General features: G+C 43.7%; 1 protein-coding gene across 1 annotated transcript in view; it reads right to left on the bottom strand.

Annotated features, from left to right (window-relative positions):
* Window positions 1-26072, bottom strand: part of LOC147706975 (cysteine-rich venom protein-like) — an 88931-nt gene that overhangs the window by 26185 nt on the left and 36674 nt on the right. The window contains exons 7-8 of the mRNA XM_086925611.1: window positions 19919-20067; window positions 1481-1575 (exon numbers count right to left, since the gene is read on the bottom strand). Of these exons, the coding sequence (XP_086781737.1) occupies window positions 1481-1575; window positions 19919-20067 (244 nt within the window). The remainder of the gene's footprint in view (window positions 1-1480; window positions 1576-19918; window positions 20068-26072) is intronic.

The following is a 26072-nucleotide window of genomic DNA, read 5'->3' as shown; positions in this document are numbered from 1 at the left end:
CCTTATGTAAGGAGCAGCACTCATTTAAATGAAGCATAGTGTTTGTAAGTTTCCAACCACTTGCGTACCCAATTTGTCACTCTGGATTATCATGAAAAGGGTCAAATTGTATCCTCTTTTTGTTCAGTGGCAGCTTTTGAATGGCAGCCATTTGGTCACTTTTCTAAGTATCTACGATTATTTACAACCTTTCTTGGTGCCAAGTGATCTTACTGACTGAAAGAAAATGCTTCATATTCATGTTGCGATCTCTCGATTGCACATTACAAGAGAATGAAGTCCCTAATGTCACCAGACTGACTGCAATTTTAGTTGTAAAGCAGAGTGTTTTACTAAAAATAAATATTCCAGGGATTTGAGTCTCTTAATTTCCTAAAAGTCCTAACCTCCAAATCTGAATCCCCAAAGTTTGTAATGACTCCTAGTTTCACAGACCTCCTTTTGCTCTAGTTATCCACCCAGATCACCTTTAATGTTTGTCATCCCTAGTCAAGGTCCTAAACTCTTGTGCTATGTCTAATATGACAAAGGATGTTACCAAACTGAAAATTAGAAAGTGAAAGTTGAATAAGGTAAGTGTTCTCTGTCAAAAAGTGCTTATTGATAGCCAGCTAGTTTTGCCTATCATTCACTTCCAGTATGAACTGAGAACCAACCTGACCAAGCAATTCCTCATTATTGTGTAACTTGCTTGTACATCAGACACCCATTAAGGATGGCAAGCCCATCTCAATCTCCACATGTATTGCATCTTCTGTCTGTATCCCACAAATCCCTTATTAAATCTCCTGTCAGTTCCCACTTGCAATTCCACCTCTTTAAATCAAACCCCTTATATATGTCCTGTGCAATAACTCCTCATCATAGCTCCTCATGAAATTAGAACTACTGGTAACCTGTAGTTGGGATCCTGCCATATACGAACCCTATAATCATGCATATGTGGGTATGACTGTAGCATTTGAATTGGTACACCTACAGTACAGTACAGTACAGTACCCCTCTGACTAGTGGATAGGTTTGAGCTACACAAGAAACACATTCATGCTTGTGTGGGTGACTGTTGCATTTGACTTGGTACAGCTACAATACAACGCTATTCTGTCTTTCAGCTAGGTTTCAGAACTACCAATCACACATGCATACATACAATTAACTTTAAGTTGAGCCCGGTTCTTGAATACACCCATTATTAGAATGCATGATCCCAACCATTAGTATTTGCACCATTGACAGGAAGCCTTTTTGAGGGTGCCCGTATACATTGCAGATTGAAAACTAGCATAATGTTGATTAACTTAATGCATTTCCATGGCTCCAGATGGTTTAAATGCAGGGTTGCATGCGATTACACATCATAAGTGTCCACTTGTGTTGTCATCGCATCTTTTTGTATTGCACAGCTTACAAGACATAAGTATTGAAAGAACAGATAAAAAAACAATCTGACAAATACATTGCCTTCTCAGGACATACTTACGGTGGGCAGTAGTGGCAGACATAGAAATAAGTTAATGGTCTTTGAGGACATTTGGTAACAGCACACCCCACCTGGTGAGAATTATACCAAACAATCTGCAAGTACAAATAGAACATTAGCACATTATATAAAGTAGAATGAAAGAACCCACACATAGTTACACAAATGTCAACTTAACCACCCCACATACGTCACAGAATAATTAAATTACTCTAGAATGGTATTATGTAAAAGCACAGTGTGTTAAAACATATTATACAAAAACATGGACTCCAAAACATAGACTGCTATCACATTGATCTTTAAGTAATTGTCTATGATGCATTCAGAGCGCCATGCGCTCATTCTCTTTTCAAATATTTTTTAAATGTGGTGAAGGAAGCACATTGCTGGTGTAAAAAGGTTCGGAAGAGTAAGGCGCTTTCATGAACGCGTGGAAAGCCGTTGTGTCCTGCCTGCTCATATGGCTTGATGAGCGGGGTCTTGTGAAGGCTGCGCTGGGCTCGTGGTTATGATTGCGAATCAACCCTGCTGTGAATATTACTGTTTAGGTAGGTGAGTGTTCATGCTACATTCAGAGTGTCATGTGTTGTGTCTCGTGCTCGTGTTGGCTGGAGCTATGCTCGAGCACAACACAGTACAGTGCAGGTATGCATTTACTTTTGAATATGTCCTTGTGTTCTGGTGCGTTGTGTTGAAGATTGAGAGCTGTACTGACGGCTGAATCCCTGGCTGTATGTGGGTTCAAGTTCTCATTAAAGGGTTGAAAGTATACAGCGCTATCACGAATAGGCGGAAAAGCCATTGTGTTGTGCCTGCTCTAATCGCTCTACGAGTGGGGTCTTGTTACACTGTGCTGTAGAAATAGAAGCATCCCCTCTGCTGAGCCTATGTTTTTTAGTATGTCACTCGATAAGATAATGAACTTTAATGTACACATCCTTCAAGAAACCCAAAAGACGCGATGTGTTCACAGTGTCATGTACTTTGTTCTGCTCCTGTATTGAGCTGCTGAGTGAGATTACACTGGTACATTTCGTCAGCCTCTAGCCTGGCTTTGGAGAGCCACTACTAAAGGCCATTAATTCTACTGCCATCAGCCTCGACCACTGGGAGGTGAGAAGCTAAATGCAGGGCAACAAGGATGTGCCCGCTACTCCCCTTGAATCTAAGAATGTAAAAAGAACTCTGACTGAGGTCATTAGCGCCGAGCGGCCTGGTACAGTGTGGCTGAAGCAAATAGAACCCAGATTAATCGCCTTTAATTACGTTCAGCGCACTGAAGTTTAGTTGGCTCAGATCACGCTTGCTGACCGGTGAAGGGTACCCTGACCCTGGCAGTATCTGTTAACGGGAAGCTATCCTGACGCAGTCAGAAGACAAATAATGTATGTTAATGCAAGCCATAGAAATGCCCCAAAAACCTAATTTGAAAGGACGGTATGTTTAAAATACAGAACATGCATGGTACTGAAATTCTCCAGCTCTGACGAGCCTAGCCCTAGTACTCACTGGCCCAACTTCACACAGTGGTGGTCTGTGACCTATAGCACATCCTCCATCTAGTCCCTGTGCTCTCTACCAGCAGCACAAGGGTATGTGCCATTGATTTTGAGTGGAGGGCCTGATATTACTTTACAACGTCAGCCAGGGCAAAGATATGAGTTTGCTGTTTCACCAAGATAGGTGTTTTTTTACAGGCGCAATTCAGACAATTTTTAGGTCGAGCCTGAGTCAGTTCAAATGCGCTGTTCTGGCGAGCTGCTGCAGTGTTGTATGGAAGAGAAGCACTGCACACTCTCTGCCAATATTTTTTATTGGCTTGTGCCTTTGTCCTTCGTAAATGCCGGCTTCTAATTCCTTAATAGGCTTGTTAGTCTCTCCTTAGTAACGCCTTGTCTTCATTTGTAACCTCCCATGGCTACTGGCTCCTTTACTTCGGTTGAATACATTTTATAGGGATTTAGGGTATAGATGTTACTAACGCTGATTATAGGTCACACAGAATTTTCAGTTTTTGCTCATAAAGCACCTCTGGTCACCATTTTGTGCCACATACTTTCTCTAAACTTTCAATGGTGTGCAAGTCTAACTCTCAAGAAGCGAGTGTGTGGGAAGTTTTGAATCCCAGTTAGATTACTTTGAGGCATCCTCGATATCAGAATAAACAGAATACATAAACAAATCTGTAATTTCAATGCAACACGCCGCATTGGTTTTTCTGCACAGCTCGAAGTTAAGGATTGATGGAGCAAGGATTCGCACGCAGAGAGACTTGCTTACACTCCGCCCTCTCTATTAACTCATAACATACGAATAAACATGTTTCGTGTACTAATATTTGCACCGCACAAAGACAGTAGTATCTATGGGAAGCTTTTCAATGTGCTTTTACTAACGTTAATCCGCTTGCATTAAAATGGCTGCTGCTACGCAGGATTTCTTACTGCGCATGCGTCTGTCACATTCACGTGACATGACGTATTGTCTGCTTTGGAGGGAATCTTTTGCTTCTGCGCACTAGAACTAAGATGGCTGCTCTGTATTACAGCATGCATGAAGCTTGCACTGCTGCTTTTGCTAAGCAGTTCGTTCTGCTTAACCTATAATGCTATAGTTAAAATAAAGTAACAGGAATAGAGTAGAGATCGGTAGTGTACAGTACATTCATTTATCCCGTGTTCTAAAACTGTTTCTTTTCTATTTTTATTTAACGACAATCTTGGGCCTGGGAGGTGCTATTACTTCATCTTGAAAACCCACATCGCGCATGTACAATTTCAGAAGGAACTGAAGTCATTTAACCTTGAAGCAATGCCAAGCTACAGCACACTGGAAGATGTGCCTGGGAAGATGACCCGATAACCTAAGGTGGAAGAGAAAATTGTTAACAATATATTTCTATAAGAACATTCATTGTTGAGTGGAATAAAGATGCATGGGAAAATTAAATTCGATGGGCGGGAACGTTATTATAATATTCAAAAGAAAAAGTTTCATTTTGGTATGGTGTGACAATCTCTCCCCGTCTTTTGTCCAAACAAATTTGGGTATCCTTACACTTGCAACATTTGGGGGGTGGTACACTGACCTGAAAATAGTATAACTAGGGTAGGCTTAGTTGGTTATTTTGTCCGACTTGTCCGAATAGCTGACCTGTCACTGACCGAATGCACTCAACAGGTGACCAAGAGCAGTGGTGCTGCGGAGCAGTCTGCCAGAAGATTCGATAACCCAATCGGGGTTCGGGAGTAAGGGTACTGGCGGAACACTCTCTCAGAGAATTCGATGACCCAATCGGGGTTTTGGCTGTTAGCTGTAAAGAGGGTTGTAGCGCTGGCGTAGCAACTTTAACTTTGGGTGCCGGTCTTAGCATGTGGAGGTCCTGTCCTCCTGATCCAAATCTGGTTGCACCTGTCCTGATTTCTGGTCTGCACCTGTCGTCTATGCTGGCACTTGCACTTTGGGGCTCTATCCTTTGACTAATCCATGGCCAGGGTTAGTTCTTCAGACCATTCTAGGTAAATATTCTATTTGGGTATGTCATTGTACTGGTTCCTTCTCTTTTCCCACCCTAATGTCAAATGATAAAGGTTTTGCATAATTTCATATTTATTATCTTTTTCTTCCCCACCCTTTAATGTCAAATGGGTAAAGACTGCCTTATAAAATCTTTGCATATCTTCATTTTAATCATTATCTTCCTGATTGAAAATGTTCTATTGCTAAATGTTTGGATTAAGACATTCAAAGAATTTAAGATAAAGAATTTAAACATTTTTCTTAGTTTGTGTTTATTATATGAGTGCAAATGTTATTTTCTACCTATTATTCTAACTCCTTTTGATCCCTTAGGACCTTAGGTATCGTTGACAAGGATTGGTAAGTCAATGGTATAGGTCCTAAATGAGAATCATAAATCACTGATTAGAGTAAAAGTGCACAGGTTACCTGATTAAACTCACTACAAGTTTATGTTGTTTTATGGGCCCAGGTGAGTATGGTAATCAGAGTCGGTGACCTGTGCGCTCTATCAGGATTGTGCCTTCTCTGTGGTGGTCAGCACATATACAGCATTTTCTAGGCCCCAGGCGGTAAATTCCGTTTTGCTTGCGGAATTTGAGGAATTTGGGTAATTTCCTGTTCCGCGGAGAACGCAAAAGTGCAGAATATTCCGCAATCTGCTGCTTTGCGGAATTTTTTGCTTGTTTGCGCTTTGAAAATGCATGTTCAGGGGATATTTCTCCCAGAGCACACAAACAGTGTTCGCGAACAGGAAAAAAGCATTGCGAACGGGTGGAACGTGCAATTCCGCATATTTGCGGAACTTTTGCGTACTCGTGGAGAGTTTTTTACCGTTTCGAAGAGCTTTGCATAGCGCGACAACACAAATTTCACCCACCTCTAGCATTTACACCTCGCTTTACAAAGGTCATATAGACGGCGATGGGTTGTTATTGGCCCTGTCTAAGGTATAGGCACTTATTATTTATTTATTCCTGCCATTTCGTGCATGCTGAAACTGTCTGACACAAACACTGCATGTCATCTTTAACAATCGTGTTTTCTGTATGTTCATCCGATGACTATTTTTGCTATCGGGAGTACAGTGGCAAGTGTGTACGTATCCTATGTGGGGCTCAATGGCTCAGCTGAGGGGCTTCCTCGCTCTGGCTACAGACCAACTTTGATGTTTTTGAGGGGCAGTGGTAGGATGAAATAACTAAGCTTTTATTTTGCGCAAAGAATCTGGCCTTTATGCCCCCCTTTCTGCTGCGCATTCTCCAAGTGCCGGCAAAATATATGCCAGATTCCTGGCTTGGGAGTTGCACATGAATTGTGAGGTGGAGAAGTGTGGCTCAGGGGTTAGAGGCGGCAGACCCGGAAGCTGAGATCGGCCCTGGACCAGGGTTCAATTCCCCGCCTCGACGGGGCTTGGGCGCAATAATTCCACGGACTCGATAATTCTCGCTCCGGTGCCTATTCGACTCACGGGTTCACACTCTGCGACTCTGGGCAATAGCTTGCTTAATCTCCACAACGGCCCCTCGCGGTGGGATGCCTGGCTTTCACCTTGTGGATACCCTGCCGGGGTTATCTCACAGGGGAATACCAGGACGGGTTCCTGTAATGGCAGAGTTTTTGGGCTCTATTTAGCAGTGATATAGACCTTAGTCTTGCTCACATCTAGTATAGGTATTCTTAGCCTGTGTTGGCCCTTTTAAGCCCTTTTTTCCAGACCTAGAAGAGGATAGCTGCTTAATATGATAATAGATCCTTTATTCTTGACTTTAACCTGTCTATTGCCTATTGGCTTTGACATATTAGACACATTGGTATGGTTTATGTAGGTATTCTGACAGAGCTAAGGGGCATTTCATCCCTTTCAGGCCTACAGGCCTAGAGCTAGAGGGACTCCATCTTGATGAAGCTGAGAGGCTTTTCAGGGTAAAGGCAAAGTTTATAGTTAAGGCTGTTTTTCACTTGGAGAGAACCGGTCTGGGCCAGCCCTTATCGGTAGGCTGTATTATTCTCTGTGTGGAAGACACAACAAAAGGCCGGCCGGCTGGGTGTGTGTCCTTGATGCGAGGTGATGCAGAGACCTGGTGGGCGGCAGGCTGATGGCTGGAACTTTCCATGAGGAAACAGCATTCTATATCAGTGAAGTGCAGAGGCGGAGTCAGTGAGTCGAGTAGAGTCGAGTCGAGTGGAGGTGGCGAAGCCAGTCAGTCGTGTTGAGGTGGAGGAGTGGAAAGCAGTGGAGTGGAGTTGGCAGAGAGAGAGAGTTCAAGCTGGAGAGAGCTGAGTTGAATAATGAGCTGGAACTGAAGGAAGCAGTCAGAAGCAGTTACTTATCAGGAGGAGGTGTGAATAGCTGGAGTCTGAAGTAATGCCTTTTAGAAGAGACGGAGGAGAGATCGTGGACTAACCTATGGGAGCAGATGGAGTTATTTGGACATTGGTGCAGAGACAGAGTGAATAAGCTAGTGGAATGAACGGTGATCAGAGCGGAAGGAACCATTAGATTGAAGCTGGAAGGTGGAGACAGTTCGTGGGGGAGAGGAGTCCAGTGCAAAGTGATCAGTGCAGAGGTGTACCCAAGAGTGCAGGAGAGAGAGAGAGTCTGAGATGAGCCAAGGCACAGACGAGAGAGGAACCCAGATGACAGCTAGAACAAGACTACACACTAATCAGGTGAACTCCACCCTTAATTTTGTCCTTATTCCCTAAGCTATTGTATGTCTAATCTTTTCTCTTTCAGCGGTGTTTTCTACCTATAGTCTTTGTCAGTTACAGATCTGTGTAAATGTTTATATTGTTCTAATAAAATAACCCCCAGTTTGCATTAAACTAAAATGCGCCTTGTATCCTTGTTCAATCTAGGTAAATGTATCTTCTAGGTGTTTACTAGGTACATGAATGGATGAGTAATCCCAATCAGGTAAGTGGTGATCACATAAATAGGGAGTGAGTGGACCTATGATGCCAAGAATAAGAGGTATATTATATTAATTGGCTAACTCCTAATATTGTAGTAGCAGACCCTTAGTGAAGAGACTTCCCAATATATATATATATAGGTGTTCATAGGAATGTGGTCGTCGTTGATATGCGGCGTTAGTGAGAACGTTGGGTAGGAGACCAGCGTGGATACCCACAAGATTGTGGCTTGCGTAAGTGAGAGCGTCAGGTGGGAGACTGGCGTGTAGGTTTGCAGGATTGCGAACCGTTTGGAAAAGGGAGCATTGGGTTCTGCAGGCCCATGTGTAGACGCACCGGATTGTGTGTCATAGCTGCCCTAGGGTAGATCAGTCTGGGTCTGAGTGGCCGCGAGACTAACTGATGTATGAGTGTGGTGTAGGGTATGGATATCCCTAGTAATCAGTGAGTATTCTTAGTATCCCTATAGATTTAGTGGTGTTTTTAATAATATGAGCTTGTATATTGCGAGTTCCCCATCCTCAGGTAGGTACCCAGGTGCCTGGACAGACGGTCCTGAGGAGGGATGTGATTACGTTCTGGCTGGGTTGGAGGGGCCCCTAGGGGCTGACCCCATCTAATCAGAAAATCCGGTCATAACATTTGGCGTAGTCGGCATCTTACGAATCCTGTGTGTCCTGGCCATGTGCTTAGAGAGTTTCCCATGTGTTCTGAGGGAGTGCCCTGAGCGCCGGTTCCATCTGGCGTAATGTTGCAGTTTATGTTGCCTGAGTGACCTATGGGCTTGAACAGTTGCAGCGTGAGGAGATTGCATTACATCATGGCATTTGGTTTATTCAGGGTGGAAGGAATGGTTTTCATCTTGGTGTTTAAACTGTCAGGGTTGAAGGATGGCATTACATGAGGAAGCCAGTTACATCTTTGTGATGGTCCAATTGTATAAATGTGTGTAAAAAATGCTTTTAAATTGCCCATTAAATTGCTTGCTGCATCTGCTTATGCTGTGCAATGTGAAATGTGTTCATAGTTATATGATCTGTGGAGTTCTTTGAATATAGCTCCTTGTAAATATGACTTGTGAATAGCGCCATGTTAATGTGGCTTGTGAGGTGCATGTTCTCATGTTGATCTGCTGTGTTCCTTGTGAATTGCGCCTTGGATATATTGTTTGTGAAAAGCTTGTCTTGTAAATATGGCTTGTGAATAGCGCCATGTGGTCATGGCTTGGACAGGGCATGTTATCATTACGTTAGGCAGGAGAGAGCTGGATCTCTCTCGGGTGCTTGGGGATAACGTTTTGAAAATGTGTGTACGTGTTATCTGTAAAAGTGAAGAGATGTGTTCATGATTTTCCCATGTATCTGCAGTCATTGGGAATTGATTGTGCTTGAGCTGCCAAAGGGTTAATATCTTGAATTGAGATGGCAGTCTTTATTTTTAACATGCTGTCAACATGCATGGTTATTTGACCTGACTATAAAAGTCAGTGGATTATTTTAAGGATTGATGGTTTGATTTTGACTTTTTTTGATTCCTTGGTCTGCCTATGTGCTTTGTCAGCTTCTTGACGGAAAGGTAACATCTTGTGCTTTGCGAAGGGTTCTGTTCATTTCACATTCTTTTTGAACTGCGTCTACGAATTTGTGTGGGTTTGCCTTGGAACTGTAAGTTATAAATCAACCAGTCGGATTGAGATAAGGGTTTGCACGGAGAGAGCTGTGTTCTTTTAAATACGCTTCTTAATATGCATCCATAGACGTGTGGAGTATTATTTTTGAATGCATGATTTAAAATGAGTGAAATGTTAAGGAGGTGTCCGTTAGAATGCATGCTACGGGCTGTTTTCATTAATTATTTCTTTGAGGGTTTTCCATCTAGAAAGGAATGTGCTGGTTGCAGTGATCACAGGTTGAGAATAATCAATCTTGCCCGACAGTGCATGGTAACATGTGCTTTTAATTAGTGAAAGGCAACCGTGTGCTTTTGAAAACAAATATGTATTCTTATTATTATTTTCCCAAATGCAAAATGAAACTTTTTTTATAAATGTGTCTATATGAAAAGTTTGCGCTATAAATTACACTGTAACGCATAATTACATGTTGTCCCTGGTTGAACAAAACACAATGGTGAAATATGTCTGCATTTTGTGTTGTTTTAAAATTATTTCTCTTTCAACAGCTGACAATGGTCCATATTAATTCGTTTTTTAAATACAGACTGTATGTGCAAAACTTAGTTGCCCCTTTCTAAATAAGTGCCCTTATTTTAATTATCTTGCCTTTAGCTGAATTAGTTAGACAAAAGTCTTTTTAGAAACTGGAGCTTTTAAGTAGCAGTACATTGTAACAGAATTGTTTTTTTTAGAATGCTGGCTTTCGTTAGTTAGTGCAATCAGGCCTGGGAACAAGCTTGCAAAGAATTTGTTTGTCGACCTTGGCAGACCAGCTGGTTTGTGAAGACGAGTTTTTTTTTCCCTGCAGGCTTCGGCTGCAGCCTGTCCTGTTTTTGATTGGCCATAATCCAATTTTGTTCCGCGGACGGCTTGTTTATTTAAGGGTGGGGTTAACTCGCTCTTCCTGGCTGTTGGCGCAGGCAGCTTCATTGCCTGCTGATAAGGGACTCTTGCACACTCTTGGCCCTTGGCAGTAGGCCTGGGCGGGCTTCTCTGATCAGGGAAACGGAGGCTTGCAGTGCCCTGCTCCTGCTGTGAGATCATCATTTGGCAGTGATTCAAATTACTTCATACTGTAGCCTGGCTCCTGCTCTGAAGGGAGAAGGCTGTCTTAGAGAGGATTAGGGTATGTTAGGCCCTGCTAAATTTACTTAAAAGTTAGATTTTGAATGTTTTTAATTAATTAGGATATTTTCTTTTCAATAATGAAAGGCACCCGGGGTGCTTTTTTAAATGGAAAATTTTATTTTTCAAGAATAATGATACTTGTTTTCTTGTCCTAGGTTGCTGGGTTGTGGTGTTGGTGTGGGTCGACCCCCCCCCCCCACTTCCTTTTCTTATTTTATTTTTTTACTTTCATGTTTTTATGTTAGTTTATTATTTTTGGAAGATGGAACCAGACCAGACCACACCGGAAGGGTGATGGATGGCCGCATCGGAGGAAGTGTCCGGATACCGAAGATGCAGGGTGGTGACCTACACTGATCAACAAAATTGACATTGGACTTTTTTTTTTTTTTTGAAGAACACAATTACACTTTTTTTTAATTTGTGACAGACTGCATCATCATAAATTTCCCGCTAATGTAATTCCTTGGCCTGCATTATTCCCATGTTTTCAATCATTACAAGCAGGCCCCACTTTTAAAAGCAAATACATGTCATCATGGTTGCCAATGAAGGCCTTTTTTTTTTTTTTTGAATGGTGGTGCACACATGTGTTCCACAGTGTGAAGAAACTAAGTGATATATATATACACCAGCTGTCTTGTAGAAATGGGGTTGTTTTTTACTGTTCTTACATTTTCACCTTGATTGATCAAAGGGTGGTTACCCTAGACTTTGGGTTGTCCTGGGAGGTGTGTCTTTTAGTGTGATTATGTATTGATGTTTGCCCAGACCTTGAGAACAATTTGTCATGTTTCAAATGTCAGTAGGCCTCATTTAGGCCCATTGTTATTTTTATTCCACAAACAAGCCCCTACACCAATAGATTTCATGAGTCATCATTAGCTTAAGTTGACTATAGTAGGTAGGCCTCATTTAGGCCCTTTGTTGTTTTCTCATTAGAAGTTGAAACACATTTAGTTCTTAAGTTGTCCAAAGTAGGTAGGCCTCATTTAGGCTTAAGTTGTCCGAAGTAGGTAGGCCTAAGCATGAGCGAATTTTGCGGATCTCGCGTTCGCGAATTTTGCGGATTTGCGGATTCGCAATCCGCAAAATCCGCGAATTCCCGCGAATTTGCGTTTTTTTTTTTGTGTGTTCGCCCGTGTTTCTGCCAGTTCGCGAGGGTTTTGTACACTTTCGCAAATTGCGAACTTACCTGTCGGGTCGCAAGTTTCGCGAACTTGTTGTTTCTACGTGTCCAGCCTGTTTGGGACACTCTTCTTCATCACTGCCACTCTCTGTCACCACTGCCACTCTCTGACTACTCATGCCACCCTCTGGCCCACCCATGCCACCCTCTGTTTCATCACCACACCCTCTGGTTGTCCAGTGTACATTATTTTCGGCAAAGCAAAGCACACCTTCCCTGCCTCAAGTGACCTGAATTAATTTGGGGCTGATTAATGTGTCACAGAATATTTTTTTAGCTGGCACCTGCTTCCTTAGTGCGCCCTGATTAGTGATCTTTTGCACTTGCTAAGTGCTTTCATTGTTGCAAAATTAGTTACAACACCTGCCCTGCCCCAACTGACAATAATGAATTAGGGGCTGATTAGTGGATTTTAACTTCCAGCCTGGCTCCTGCTTGTCTCCCTTAGCTGTAATTCAGGACCTTTGTGGCATATGTGTAACTATTCTGAGGTTCAGAGCAGGGTCACATAATAGTTTCAACTGGCAACTGAACTCTGGAGGGGCCCCTCAGGAAGCACTACAGGAAATGGCTACTAATGATGAGCCTGAACTTTTGAACCTGGTAAGTAGTTACTTTCAGTTTTGCTAAAATCGTATTTCTGCAATTTTGCACTTATTCGCGGGGCGCGAACTCATGCGAACTCACGCGAACAGTGCGAGCAGTGCGAGCAAAATCCGCTGCTCGCGGATTTGCGGATTTTGCGGGAGATTCGCAAATCTCGCGGATTGCGGATTTCCCGAAAATCCGCAAAATTCGCGAGCGGAACGGATTTTCCGCCCATGCGTAGGTAGGCCCCATTTAGGCCCCTTGCTGTTTTCATTCAACACATAAGTCCCTACATCACTAGATTTCACCAGTTATCATTAGAAGTTGAGGCACATTTAGTTTGAGGATGCTTTGGTTAGTTTCTGTTGTTATCAGATCCAATCTCAGATATGTTTCAGCATTCAAGTCAAGGGTGCTTTGATTTGTTTTCAGTTGGTTGTTAGGTTTGTATTCCCTACAATTGAGTTTCAGGTGGAATTTCCTTAAGTTGTCATTCTTTTTAGGGAGTTTTTTAGTTTTTGATTTGTTGATAGATTGTGTTGATGTTTGTCTATATGGATGTTATTGTTTATAAGATGTTCGCAAGATAAGGATCTAAGGGTGGATGGCAGAGTTTTTGGCAGTGATATAGATCTTAGTCTTGCTCACATCTAGGATAGGTATTCTTAGCCTGTGTTGGATAGATTGTGTTGATGTTTGTTTATATGGATGTTGTTGTTTATTGATGTTCGCAAGATAAGGATCTAAGGGTGGAATGTAATGGCAGAGTTTTTGGGCTCTATTTAGCAGTGATATAGACCTTAGTCTTGCTCACATCTAGTATAGGTATTCTTAGCCTGTGTTGGCCCTTTTAAGCCCTTTTTCCAGACCTAGAAGAGGATAGCTGCTTAATATGATAATAGATCCTTTATTCTTGACTTTAACCTGTCTATTGCCTATTGGCTTTGACATATTAGACACATTGGTATGGTTTATGTAGGTATTCTGACAGAGCTAAGGGGCATTTCATCCCTTTCAGGCCTACAGGCCTAGAGCTAGAGGGACTCCATCTTGATGAAGCTGAGAGGCTTTTCAGGGTAAAGGCAAAGTTTATAGTTAAGGCTGTTTTTCACTTGGAGAGAACCGGTCTGGGCTAGCCCTTATCGGTAGGCTGTATTATTCTCTGTGTGGAAGACACAACAAAAGGCCGGCCGGCTAGGTGTAAGTCCTTGATGCGAGGTGATGCAGAGACCTGGTGGGCGGCAGGCTGATGGCTGGAACTTTCCATGAGGAAACAGCATTCTATATCAGTGAAGTGCAGAGGCGGAGTCAGTGAGTCGAGTAGAGTCGAGTCGAGTGGAGGTGGCGAAGCCAGTCAGTCGTGTTGAGGTGGAGGAGTGGAAAGCAGTGGAGTGGAGTTGGCAGAGAGAGAGAGTTCAAGCTGGAGAGAGCTGAGTTGAATAATGAGCTGGAACTGAAGGAAGCAGTCAGAAGCAGTTACTTATCAGGAGGAGGTGTGAATAGCTGGAGTCTGAAGTAATGCCTTTTAGAAGAGACGGAGGAGAGATCGTGGACTAACCTATGGGAGCAGATGGAGTTATTTGGACATTGGTGCAGAGACAGAGTGAATAAGCTAGTGGAATGAACGGTGATCAGAGCGGAAGGAACCATTAGATTGAAGCTGGAAGGTGGAGACAGTTCGTGGGGGAGAGGAGTCCAGTGCAAAGTGATCAGCGCAGAGGTGTACCCAAGAGTGCAGGAGAGAGAGAGAGTCTGAGACGAGCCAAGGCACAGACGAGAGAGGAACCCAGATGACAGCTAGAACAAGACTACACACTAATCAGGTGAACTCCACCCTTAATTTTGTCCTTATTCCCTAAGCTATTGTATGTCTAATCTTTTCTCTTTCAGCGGTGTGTTCTACCTATAGTCTTTGTCAGTTACAGATCTGTGTAAATGTTTATATTGTTCTAATAAAATAACCCCCAGTTTGCATTAAACTAAAATGCGCCTTGTATCCTTGTTCAATCTAGGTAAATGTATCTTCTAGGTGTTTACTAGGTACATGAATGGATGAGTAATCCCAATCAGGTAAGGGGTGATCACATAAATAGGGAGTGAGTGGACCTATGATGCCAAGAATAAGAGGTACATTATATTAATTGGCTAACTCCTAATATTGTAGTAGCAGACCCTTAGTGAAGAGACTTCCCAATATATATATATATAGGTGTTCATAGGAATGTGGTCGTCGTTGATATGCGGCGTTAGTGAGAACGTTGGGTAGGAGACCAGCGTGGATACCCACAAGATTGTGGCTTGCGTAAGTGAGAGCGTCAGGTGGGAGACTGGCGTGTAGGTTTGCAGGATTGCGAACCGTTTGGAAAAGGGAGCATTGGGTTCTGCAGGCCCATGTGTAGACGCACCGGATTGTGTGTCATATCTGCCCTAGGGTAGATCAGTCTGGGTCTGAGTGGCCGCGAGACTAACTGATGTATGAGTGTGGTGTAGGGTATGGATATCCCTAGTAATCAGTGAGTATTCTTAGTATCCCTATAGATTTAGTGGTGTTTTTAATAATATGAGCTTGTATATTGCGAGTTCCCCATCCTCAGGTAGGTACCCAGGTGCCTGGACAGACGGTCCTGAGGAGGGATGTGATTACGTTCTGGCTGGGTTGGAGGGGCCCCTAGGGGCTGATCCCATCTAATCAGAAAATCCGGTCATAACAGTTCCCTAAGCAAGCGCTTAGATACCTGCGATGTGGGTGGTTTGTGCTATATAAATACATTTACATTTACATGTATTTTTAGCTCTGGCTTTATTATGCGAGAGACAATGCATTTTGTTTTCAAGTTTTAGTTACAGAGCTGCCAGTTACATCACAGTTATTCCATCTGTTACTGGCACTTCTTGGCACTGCGAGCTATGCTATGCATGGCTAAACACTATCAGGCTATTTAGGATGGCATACGGACCTGCGTCCGTCCGCCACCTCGAGGTGGAGGGACCGTCCGCAGGGGCAGCGGCGTTCCCTCCCTTGGAATTAGGATGTGACCGCCACCCTGGCGGTCACATCCCGTATAGTTAACATTGCGGCGGGTGCTGCTTGAAGCAGCACCCTCCGCAATATTAAATATGCATGTTTTCCCTTTGCATGCACAAAGCGGCAGGCACCGCGTGGTGCCTGCCGCTTTGTGCGTGCAAAGGCAGGGGTTACCATAGGTACCCCCCATGTGCACCCCCACCCCCAACACCCCTGGGGGCCCACAACGGGCCCCCAAAACACAGAAAACTACATGCTTTTCCACGGCGGAAAAGCCACCGCGGAAAAGCATGTTTTCTGCCCCATCCTAATATGGCTGGCGGTGTCTGATAGACACCGCCGCCATATTAGAGATTTTCCGCCACGGTCGGAAGGCGACCGGGGCGGAAATGCGGTGGACGGTCTTCCCGTCCGCTGATGACCCCCCAGCCATCCTAATCTAGCGGGGGATCTTTGAAGGCACCGCAGTGGTGTATCCGCATCCTCTGGGCCGGCGGTGGCTTCCGCTGGCCCGGAGGATGTGGATTCACCGCAATCCTAATCGGCCCCTTAATAAGGTCCAAAGGCTCTTAGTAATCCTGCTGTGTTACAGGAGGTATCAGCAGGGCTTCTTGGCCCCCAAGGTCCCTCAGGAGTAAAGTGTACCCTAGTCCCCAACAAGTAGTGCACCAGGGCGCGTATTTGCAGAGTGGTTGAGAAAGGGGTCGAAACCTTGGATGACCTCTCAGCAATCCTGCTGTGTAGGACTTACTGGAGTTAACAGGAGGGGTTGTTGGCCCCCAAGGACCATCAGCAGCCATGGAGCAAACAGCTATGTTCCGGATGTGGGCACCCCGGGACATAGCAGGAGCCAGCCCTGGGGGATGGTAGTCCCCAGGGCAATTAATGGTTCCAGGAGGCGGGCCAAGCTCCCCCTCCTTTAATTAAATAGGGCCTACCTTAGAGAGGTGGCAGTGCAAGGGGCCGAGAACAGCCCAGGAAGAGGGCTGCATGCCCCCTCTTATTTTAAAACTAAATTATGCCCAGATGAGGTGGTGGTGGTACCCGGGACCCAGGCAGGTCCATAAGGCCCCCATAACAAATTAATTAGCCTTGGGAAGGTGGTGGCCCCTTGGCACCTAGGGGTCCACGAGGCCCCCATTTCTTTTCTATTAGCCCTGGGAAGGTGTTAGTCCCCAGGGCATGGGGATCTGGGATACCCTCTTGTATCTTAACCCTTTGCCTGCTGATGACGGAACCGCTCAGTCATCAGCTGCGGTGGCGCTGTGCTTATGACGGAGCGGTTCCGTCATGGCCCGCTCGGCGCTCCTGCGCGGCGTAAATTCCGCGCCTGCGCTGAGCGTTCCATTGAGCGGGGCGGGCCATGACGGAACCGCTCCGTCATAAGCACAGCGCCACCGACGCTGGTGACGGAGCGGTTCCATCACCAGCATGCGGCTGCCGCGCGGCCGCCCCGCCCCCTTAGCACTGCGGCGGAATAGCCGCCGCAGTGAAGGGGTTAAATACATTTAAAGCTGCATGCCCCAAATATTTTTTTGATTAGGAAAATTCTTCTGTACCAATTACCTCTTGGTAGTGGTGGTACATTGAACACAAATTTTCTTTAACACCTTCAGCGCGGCGCAGATTCCTGCGCTGTGCTGAATGTTCTAATGAGCCAACGGGCTCATGACGGAACGATTCCGTCATGAGCACAGGCCAACCGACGCTCATGACGGAACCGTTCCGTCAATAGCATTGAAGGGGTTAAACCTACATTTCGGGTCATTGATGACCCTTCTTCAGGGGTCTCATCATAACAGTCGAGCCGACATGAGCAGAGTTCTCACTCTGGATAAGAAAGAATATGAACCTTGGATGACTCGGTATTAATTGAAAATAGCGTCCATAAACTTTTTGAATTCAGTAAAGAAAGTAGAGACGTTTTCAAGATAATTGCTCCCATCAGCCAGGCAGTGTTTTTCCAAATCTGGCATACCTGCAGTCATCATTCGTTTGGCGCCTTCAGACACAGCCCGATGACAGGGATGCACACACATAAAACCAAGAGGAATTGTGTTTAATCTTTTGAATATTGAGTGCATTGGGGTAGCATTGTAAAATAAACCTTTTGCCATGCCCAAACCTTCTCATTTTGTACATCTAAGTCACCCCTACAGTAGGCCCTGGACAACCCAGAGGGCAGGGTGCAATACATTTAAAATGGTAGGACATGCACTTTTTGTTTTATGTGTTCTGGTGGTGAAAAACTCTCAAATTCGTTTTTCACTACTGCAAGGCTTATCCCCCCACCACATAGGATAACATTGACATAACCTTACTACATTTTATAAGTGTAATTTCCAGTTGGTATGAGATAAACCCTTCAGGTCTGGTGCCTCTGGAATCACAATTTCAAATCCAAAATGATGGTGAAGTCGGGTTTTAATTCGCTGTTCTGAAAATGGCACTTTTAGAAAGTGGCCAATCTCTGATCACATGGATGGGTGTATCTGGAAGTTGGGCTTTGTGTATTCCTTCTAGGCAGCCACACAGAATGGGGCCTTAGCTGGGTCTCAATGCACCATCTCTTACAGTATGGGAAGGAGGAGCTGGGCACAGCCTTACTTACACTTGTATAGGCTGTGTCCTGACCACACACAAAGGGCTGCATACCACCCTGTAGTGAGTCTGGAGCCAGGGTAGAAAGCAAGGACATCTGTGCACTTCATAGGCATGTCTTTGAATTCCCCCTACTTCAAAGGCAACACAGGATATACCACCAAACAGTACAGTTTGGGACCTATGAATACTCTGTCAGGAAGAAGGATTGATGTGCTGCTGAAGGACTGCCACTTTGCTGGACTGCTGGTTTGCTGGACTTCTGCTTTGCTGTGCTGACTTGCTGGCTTGCTGACCCCTGCCTGGGTGAGAAGGACTGGACCTGCATCACTTGACCCAAGAATCCAGAGGGACTAGCTGGCTGGCCTCCTGGTTGAAAGCCTGTTATGTCCCTCAGGCTTTAGATCAGGCCGCCAGTCAGCTAGCCCTTGGTGTCACCCTGGGTGCTGGGGTCAAGTGATGCAGGTCAAGCCTTCTCGCCCAGGCAGGGGGGCAGAACGTCACTACAGTAAAGCAGGAGCCCAGCAAATCAGAAGTCTGGCAGAGCATCAGTCCTTCAGCAGCAGAGCAGTCCTGGACCCTGCCATCTGCGAGTCTACCCTGTCAGGGGTGCCACCCCAGTCCTGGGCCCTAGAGCCTAAGGTGCATGCCGTTGAAAGCAAGGCAACTTCTCTGCTGAATGACGCAACCCCTAAGCAGAACCGATGCATCTCCTTGGCTGAGAGGCACATCCCTGAGCAGACGCGACGTATCACGGTGGCTGTATGGATTGGACCGGTTCCAAAAAACTTGCATCGCCTCCACCTCCTACTTAAGACCGATGCATCACCTTAAAAAATGCCATTACGTGACACTTTCCCCAGCCCAAGCTCCTCACTTCCCTCATCATTGCAGCCTCCACGACAATGCCACATTCCGCATCAAACCTTCACCCCTCATTGGAACCTTGGCATCACCTCTGCTGCACCCGCATTATCGGCACAGAACTTCACATCGCAAGCCCTGTTGACAGTATCCTCGACGATGCAACAGGACCTCACACAGCAGACTTGCTGCATCTCGGAACTGACGCACAGCCTCTGCTGCATATCACATCTTCGACGATAAGCATGCAACGCTCCGCATCCAGGATGTAAGGTACTTTGTTCAGCAGACCTTACTGGGTCCCTGTAGCCGGCCCACGCTCCATCATGGTCAGTCTGAACTTGTGACTTTGTCCTGGTCTGGCAGAACCAACTATCCCTCAATACTGCTATGTGCACTTCAACACTATTTTTCACTGTAAACTTTAAAATTCAATAACTCTGTTTCTACTGATTGTATTTTTGTCATTTTGGAATTGTTTATATATTAACATCTACTCTGCTTTTCTAAATCGGTGTGGGATCTTCTTGTGTGGTGTTGCACAGATACTTTACACATTGCCTGTAAGTTTATCCTGACAGCTCTGTGCCAAGCTATCAGAGGGTGAGTACAGGTTTATTTAGGATTTGCCTACCTCAAACCCTGACTAGGATTGTGGTTGCTGCTTGACCCGGGCTCATATGCCAGTCAACCAACAGGCCAATTTTTAACAGTGATGTGTCATCCCATTTTATCTTATGTTGTATTAGGAAACATTCTAATTAATTCAGAAAGGAAGTATTGTTTTTTAAAGTATCTCGCAACATTCAACCACCTTATTGCAACATAGACAAAACTAAGTGCTCACATTTAGCTCCAAAGAAAGATAACTCATACAGTTCCTACAAATGAAGATGATTGAAGTCTCTATTGAAATTGGAGACATACCTGAGTATAATGTCTTATCTCTTTGCCGTTTATCGAAGGCTTTTTAGAGCCGTACGCATAATCAACCTTCTCACTGTCAAAAGAGGCAATCACGTCCCTCCAGTCCGCAAGAAATGAGGACATAAAAAGGTTTTCCCCACATGTGAAATCTAAAAAAAAAAGGAAAAAATACTTTTAAATGAGTGCACTTCAGAAAATCAATAAAGGATAGCAAAAATAAATAATAATAGTAAAAGTAGTGTAGGGCATTTCAGAGTCTATTTTGTCCTATCATGATCTACACTTTCTTTTCTACAGCTAAAAAGCATAATAGCCAAAGTTTGGACAATGAGGCTGATTAAAATACACAAAACACAGCAGGCCTGAGTGTTGAAAATAGTAACACCTATCATCACGCAATTTAGGACTGCTTAAATTAGTAACTTCAGGAGAATGAAATGCTGATCTGACCCTGTCGGGCACACAAAATAGCTACAAATGCAAATTTCAGGGAGTCGTTTTAGCAGCAGCTAGCGCACCCTACTTTGGCTTGTATCAAATTACACTTTGGTCCAGATCCACTAAGGTTTTGTGCATCGCAAGTCAAGTCATAACAACATATTGGTATTAAATGTTCATGGCAATAGGTATTTGGTGCTTTGTCCAGCTTTGCATCATGTTGTATCAAGGGAGTAGGAGTTACTGGGGCATTACTCAAGAGGACCCGAGCCAATAAACTGATTTTTGATGCAATGCCCTATCTACTGAGACAGTCAGATCTGGCTTTGCATAAAAACTGAAGCCTTCTTGAAGAAGGCATTAACAAGAAGAAGTATTTTAATTTCTCAAAAACATCCACTCATTCCATGTGTGCTGCAGTTTACCAACACATCCAAAGTGTGGGATCCTTCTAAAATGTTTCTAAGCCAGGCTTCCCCAACACGTAGTTTGTGAGCTACTGGTAGCTCTCCTGCTACCTGTAAGTAGCTCTACTGCATGCATCCCAGTCTACTAACATAGAAGCTTCTGTTTATTTGAGTTGATATATGTATACCCAAATTGAAAAGTGTTTCTTCAAGAGACAAATGTGTGTGTTTTCAGACTTCATAAGCTGATGTTTGGAGAAAAGTGGTTGACTTTTCAATTGAATTTCCATTCCAACCAGTGAGTTGGGTACAAATGAACATATGTTATTTCGGCGTCAAGATACCTTTTAGAATAAACGTGAACTTCACAAATACAGGTTATGTTATGTCATGTTATGCTATGTTACATATAAAGCTGCAATTTGAGTGATAAATTATGCAGGTTTGAGGAGACTTATTATTTCCTTGTTATCCTGTAGCTATGGCTATTGTGCCTGAACCCTGTACAGAGTTCCAAATTGAAAGCGCCTTTTTTACAGTACCACTGGTTATGTAGCCAGGTGTATCGAGGTGAATACTACCGATAATCTTGCATTTAATGAGTACTTATGTAACTTCTCTGATGTGGTCAATATTACAACACTAATAATATCAGCAGTTCTGTATGATGTTCATTTAATATGAGTAGCTATTATTACAGAAAAGGTTGATGATCCCTGGTGTAGGTGTAGTAAGTTGTACTGGAATACTATGCTAAAAGTACACAACATATCCCAAAATTGTGTGAGGCTATGGATCACGCAATGCTACTCTGACATAGTTGTCTATCAAAGTGCGTTCAGTAGGGTGGGAATATGGGGCCCAGCGCAAGCTGTGTTTGGTGGTTGGGGCTGGTTACCTCTGTTGTCCTGGCATCATTGCTGACTCTCAAGCAAGTGAAGGTGAGCAGTCCAAGGTGCCTCGGAGAGGTAGTGTGTGGGATTGAGGCTCAGGAGCAGATTTATCAACACTTTGTGCCAGTGCAAAATCAGGCAATGTGATACAAACTGGTGGAAAGTGTTGATAAACTATGGAAAGTATCTCGAAAATAAGGCAAAATATTGCAAATAGACCTTAGTGCTGCGTTGTGTTACTTTGCATCAAGGTGGTGTTGCATGAGCGGTGCAAGCGTGTCTTTTTTAATCAAAGCTACATCTACTAACAATGGTAGACATGGAAAGATTATCCCCCCATGGCAGACACTATCAAGGAGAAACATTTTTATTTCTCCTAACCTTTCCCAATTTGCATATATGGTGCACTATGCAACACCATACAGTGTAGAAAAAGGGTTTCCTTCTAGTGCAAAACCTTTGCTAGACATCATGCACACACTTTTGTAAAGGTGTGCGCATGGCTCTAGGCAGCCAGAATGAACCAAGTACAACTTGTGCTGCCCTCTTGTTAGAGCGGTTGCCTCAGGATAATCCTCCCCCAATGTTTTTGCCCTTTTCCCTCCATTTTTGCTGAAATTTGTTTCTGTTGGCCATAGGACTCTGTGCACTTTCCTATTGCTAACCAGTGCTAAAGTCCTTTTGCTCACTCCCTAAACATGGTCTTGTACCTAATTGGAATATTTGATTTACTTATAAGTCCCTTGTAGATTCACATAACGTATACCCAGGGTCTGTAAATTAAATGCTATTAGCGGGCCTGCAGCACTTATTGTGCGCCCAACTTAAGTGACCCCTTAAAATGTCCCAGGCCTCCTCCCAGTGCAGCCTGAATATAGTTTTAAACTGCCAAATCGACTTCCAAAAATAACCCTCTTGCCAAACCTTAAACTTTCCTTTTTTTTTGCACATGTCACCCCTAAAGTAGGCCAGAGGCAGCCCTTGGACAGGGTGCGCTGTTATTAAAAGTTTGGACATCTACTTTTTAGTTTTACATTTCCTGGTAGTGAAAAACTGCTAAATTCATTTTCCACTACAGTGAGGCCAACCTCTCCCATAGGATAACATTGGACTACCTTATTACATTTAATAAGTTCTAATTTTTGATTGAAGGCATATCAGAATTTGGTGTTTTGTATCTATTAAATTGTAATAAAAAATCCTCTTTAATGGTAAAGTTGGAGATTAGATCAAAATTTAGAAAATACCACTTTTCAAAAGTTGGCATTTTCCTGCCCTTTGCTATTAGGTGCCTGCGGCCTGACCTAGGTCACACGGCTGAGCGTAGTTGGCAGATTTTTCAGACTTTTTTCATTCCTCCAAGGCGATAGAGGCATTAGGTATGCCAGAATGGGCCATCTGATGGCAGCATGGGGGCATGTCTGGGCACAGCCCCACTTGCAATTGAATAGGCTGTGCTCTGTGTTCATACAAAGAGCTTGGCACCACTGCATTTTCCCTGCAGCCAGCTTGGAGGTAGGGCAGGGGAGTCAGGAAATTCCAAGAACTCCAAACAAAAACATCTAGGCATTTATCCTACTTCAAAAACGGCACAAGATATAAAAATAGGAACCTCAGATCCATTAATCAGTTCACTGCGGAATGACTCTCAGAGGATGGACTGCTGTGTAGTCCACAAAACTGCATTGTTGTAGCTTGAAGAACTGCTATGCTGCCTCGAGCGTGCTTGAACCCTCAGAAACCAGACCTTCTGCTCGAACCCTGCATCATCACTTGAACCCAGGACTACCAGGGGCAGTTCAGGGGCTTGTTTGCTAGCCTTCTTTTCAGAGCCACACATACATTACAGGCTCTGACCATCTCTAACCTGCACCTGGACCCATGCCTGAGTAAGTCCTGAACCCCCAAGTAGTACCCCTCTAGTCCTGGACCCTTGGTTGTTGTGTTAAATATGCCCAGATAGCCTAAATCCAAAACGTGATTTTTTAACTACAAACTGCTCTGAGAACTGAGGAAAGATCTTAGACCAATCTGCTCCTGGATCTGCTTGAGGGTCATCTCTGCGCAGTCTGACCTCAGTGTAGCTACCACTACGTTCTTCTATGTAGCAGAAAATCCTATTAAGATGTCACTTGGCAAAGGGGTATCCACCATCCTGAATTGCTGTTGGCCACATCTTCCAGCTTCATCCCACTGAAGATTTTTGACTTCCGAAAGAGTGACCAAATCAGAACGTTGAAATCTTCACTGCAAATTTTTCCAGTGGCTCTCCGACAATAACTCTCCCTCCTCAGACCCCACTGCTGCCGTGCCCTCCTAAACTCTTCCTTCTCAAAAAAAAATTTTCAAAACCTCATCTAACTCTGAAGGTAAATATCGACTGGACTTAATCCACTTTTTGTATATGACCCGCCCTCCCTCATGGTCAGCCATATTTTATTATTTCACCCGTCTCGTGCGAACAGACATTTGTGGTTGGAATTTTGAGCTTTTAAGAACTAGATTTTTACAAAACCTTTCAAAGTTTATGACTCCGGTTCTTCCGATTGGATTTTTACATCTCTGGTTACAAATAATTTATAAAGATGTACTCTATTTTTCTGAATTAGTGCATGGTTTTTCTTGTGTTGTGTTTTGACTTTTTACTGTTTGTGTGTCACATAATAACTTTACACATAGTCTCTAAATTAAGCCTGATTGCTTTTTTGTGTAAAGGTTTAAGCACAGCTTAATTTAGTGAGTTTTGCAGTTCTCTACTGGGAATATGGCTGCTTCTTGAGAAGGGGTTGCCTCCCATTCAACCAACAACACGATTTCCCACAACACTCCTTCCCTCCTAGTGCGTAGGAGTACCTTTGGGACCATATTACGAGTACAACGGTCCAAAGTCTGACAATTTGAATTTTCTGAAATATTTTAGGGAGATGGCAATGCTAAACTTCAACTTACATTTTTCGAATTCTGTTTCATATTATTATATTTGACTTGTAACAAATAGCACCCATTGTATCCTTATAGGAGAATTGTCTCAATAGTCTTCATGTATGGAGAGGATGAAAAGCTATGGCTTTGCAAATGTACCATGATACCTAAAAAAAACGTGGAAACTTGGCCCCACTACTTCTTAGCACTGTAGTAAAATACACCAAGTCAAATGCAGTGAGTCTCTCATAAATGTAGACCATGGTGCCATTTTCAATCTCCTGAACAAATAGCTAATCCTGCGTCTTCAGAAAATACTTCCTAAGGCTGAGTCATAAAATGAAGTTCTGCCAGGGCTTCCAGTTGTATTTCACAAGCAAACTAATGTGGTCTTTCTGGCGTGCACAATTTCTCATTGAGGTTTGCTTTGCAAAACGGCATAATTCTTTTAAAAATATTGTGCAAAATGATTGGAAAATTGCAAGCAATAACGATGAGATTTTTGTACAGATTTCCACATTTAATAATACATTTCTCTAATATTACCATCTCTATCTTCTCTAACATGTATTTATGTCTATAAATTCTAATGTACTGAAATCACTGTCCTCAGGTTTTAAAATCAATACACTTTACAGGTAGCACACAGTTATCCATCAATTTTAATACCGTATCAATTATAAATCAGTTCAGGGTTCTATAAGGACTAAACGTATACTGATGAGCATTGGTAAGCCTGCTGCACAAGAGGAGCCATGGCTCATGGAGATGTTTGAGGTGGGTTCAGTCGATTATGCCACAGGGCATGGAGACACAACCCAATGGCCAGGGCACAGGGCAGGGTCAGTTTTTTTTTTTTTACCATAGTATGCACCATACATGGTACCAATTCAGAAAGTGGCCACAGGTGCACAGAAAGATGAAATACCAGATGTGCTTTGTGAGCTGTTACTGACATCATTGTATGGTATTAAGAAATAAACTGCTATTTGTTACATAGTTTAATAAAAAACATAGTTTTCTTACAAAGAGTCATGAGTTTTAATGACTCCACATTTTTTTTACATGTTTACCTAACTCCATAAGACGAGCAGCTATGTCCCACATTTTTGTAAGACACCTGTCAAATATTTCTTTGTGGGACCTCTAGTAATGGAAGCAGTTGATGCTGGGACCAAAATATACATTTTCCAAGGAAAGAGGAAACTCAGCAGCTCCATGTTACAGGACAGGCTTGTTCTAGATAAATGGATACACTTTGCTGCACTAGCAGTGGCTGTGAAAAGATTGAGACCCTGGGAATAATGTCTATTATGCCCCACATCTAATGGCCATCAGGAACAGTTGCCTGCTACTCGCAGGCAGAATGAGCAACATTATGCAACCTCTGTCGCATAATGTTGAGGGGTGTGGCACAGCAGCCAGAGGAGCTGAATCTGGAGAGTGGGACTCAAGGTTCATTCTCTGGAGGCAGCTCAGCTCACTTATTCTCCC

This window comes from Lissotriton vulgaris, chromosome 6 (genome assembly GCF_964263255.1).
Source record: "Lissotriton vulgaris chromosome 6, aLisVul1.2, whole genome shotgun sequence".
Classification (NCBI taxonomy): domain Eukaryota; kingdom Metazoa; phylum Chordata; class Amphibia; order Caudata; family Salamandridae; genus Lissotriton; species Lissotriton vulgaris.
This window is presented reverse-complemented; position numbering and strand designations above follow the sequence as displayed.